The 845-nt window shown below is 55.0% G+C and overlaps 1 protein-coding gene across 1 annotated transcript; it reads left to right on the top strand.

The window, feature by feature from the left end:
- Positions 1-366: 366 nt before the first annotated feature.
- Positions 367-837, top strand: LOC104540673 (coiled-coil domain-containing protein 85C-like; the record flags this gene model as incomplete). The annotated part of the gene is made up of 1 exon (XM_010184535.1): positions 367-837. A coding segment is annotated over exon 1 (471 nt), but the record flags the coding sequence as incomplete, so codon positions are not given.
- Between the last annotated feature and the right edge of the window lie 8 nt (positions 838-845).

Below are 845 nucleotides of genomic sequence, written 5' to 3'. Positions count from 1 at the left end.
GGGGGGGCGGCCGCCGCGTAGTTGTTTTGCCCGGGGTAAGTTGGGCGATCCCGTGCGGAGGTTTCGCTTGGAGGAGGGCAGCGCTTGGCCCCCAGCCCCCTTGGGGGGGGCGCTTTTTTTACCCCCTCCCATTCCGGGTTGTTTTTTTTAAATTATTGTTATTATTATGGGGTCTGTGCGGGAGCAGATCTTCCAGTCCGGCGTTGCTCTTCTTCCCAACCCAACGCTTTGCCGAGAACTATAATATTTCTTCTGTGAGATGCTGCAGTGAATTTTAGTCCCAGGAAATCAAGCGAACAAAAATAAATCTGAATAACCCGAACCATTTGTTACCGTGCGGGAGCAAACGCTGCCTAAAGACAGATAATGGCAAAAAATTCCCTGGAAGGGTCTAAAGAAGACCTGAGCAAAATTTCGGAGGAGGAGATGCTAAGGTGGAGCAAGGAAGAGCTGGTGAAAAGACTGAGGAAAGTGGAGAATGAAAAGATGAACTTAATGGTGGAACACGGCAACTTGATGAAGGACGTCAACCGGCGGCTGCAGCTCCACCTGCATGAGATCCGCGGGCTGAAGGAGGTGAACCAGAAGTTGCAGGACGACAACCAGGAGCTGAGGGAGCTCTGCTGCTTCCTGGACGACGACCGGCAGAAAGGCAAGAAGCTGTCGAGGGAATGGCAGCGCTTCGGGAGGCACACGGCCAGCGTGATGTGGAAGGAGGTGGGCATGTACCAGCAGAAGCTGAAGGACCTGGAGGCGAGGCAGGAGACTCTCCTGCGGGAGAACGTGGAGCTGAAGGAGATGGTGCTGATGCTGGACGAGGAGCGGAGCGGGGCCGGCTCTCGGAG

This window comes from Mesitornis unicolor, unplaced genomic scaffold (genome assembly GCF_000695765.1).
Source record: "Mesitornis unicolor isolate BGI_N332 unplaced genomic scaffold, ASM69576v1 scaffold2300, whole genome shotgun sequence".
Lineage (NCBI taxonomy): Eukaryota > Metazoa > Chordata > Aves > Mesitornithiformes > Mesitornithidae > Mesitornis > Mesitornis unicolor.
The sequence above is the reverse complement of the archived record's forward strand: the minus strand, read 5'-3'. Positions and strand labels throughout refer to the sequence as shown.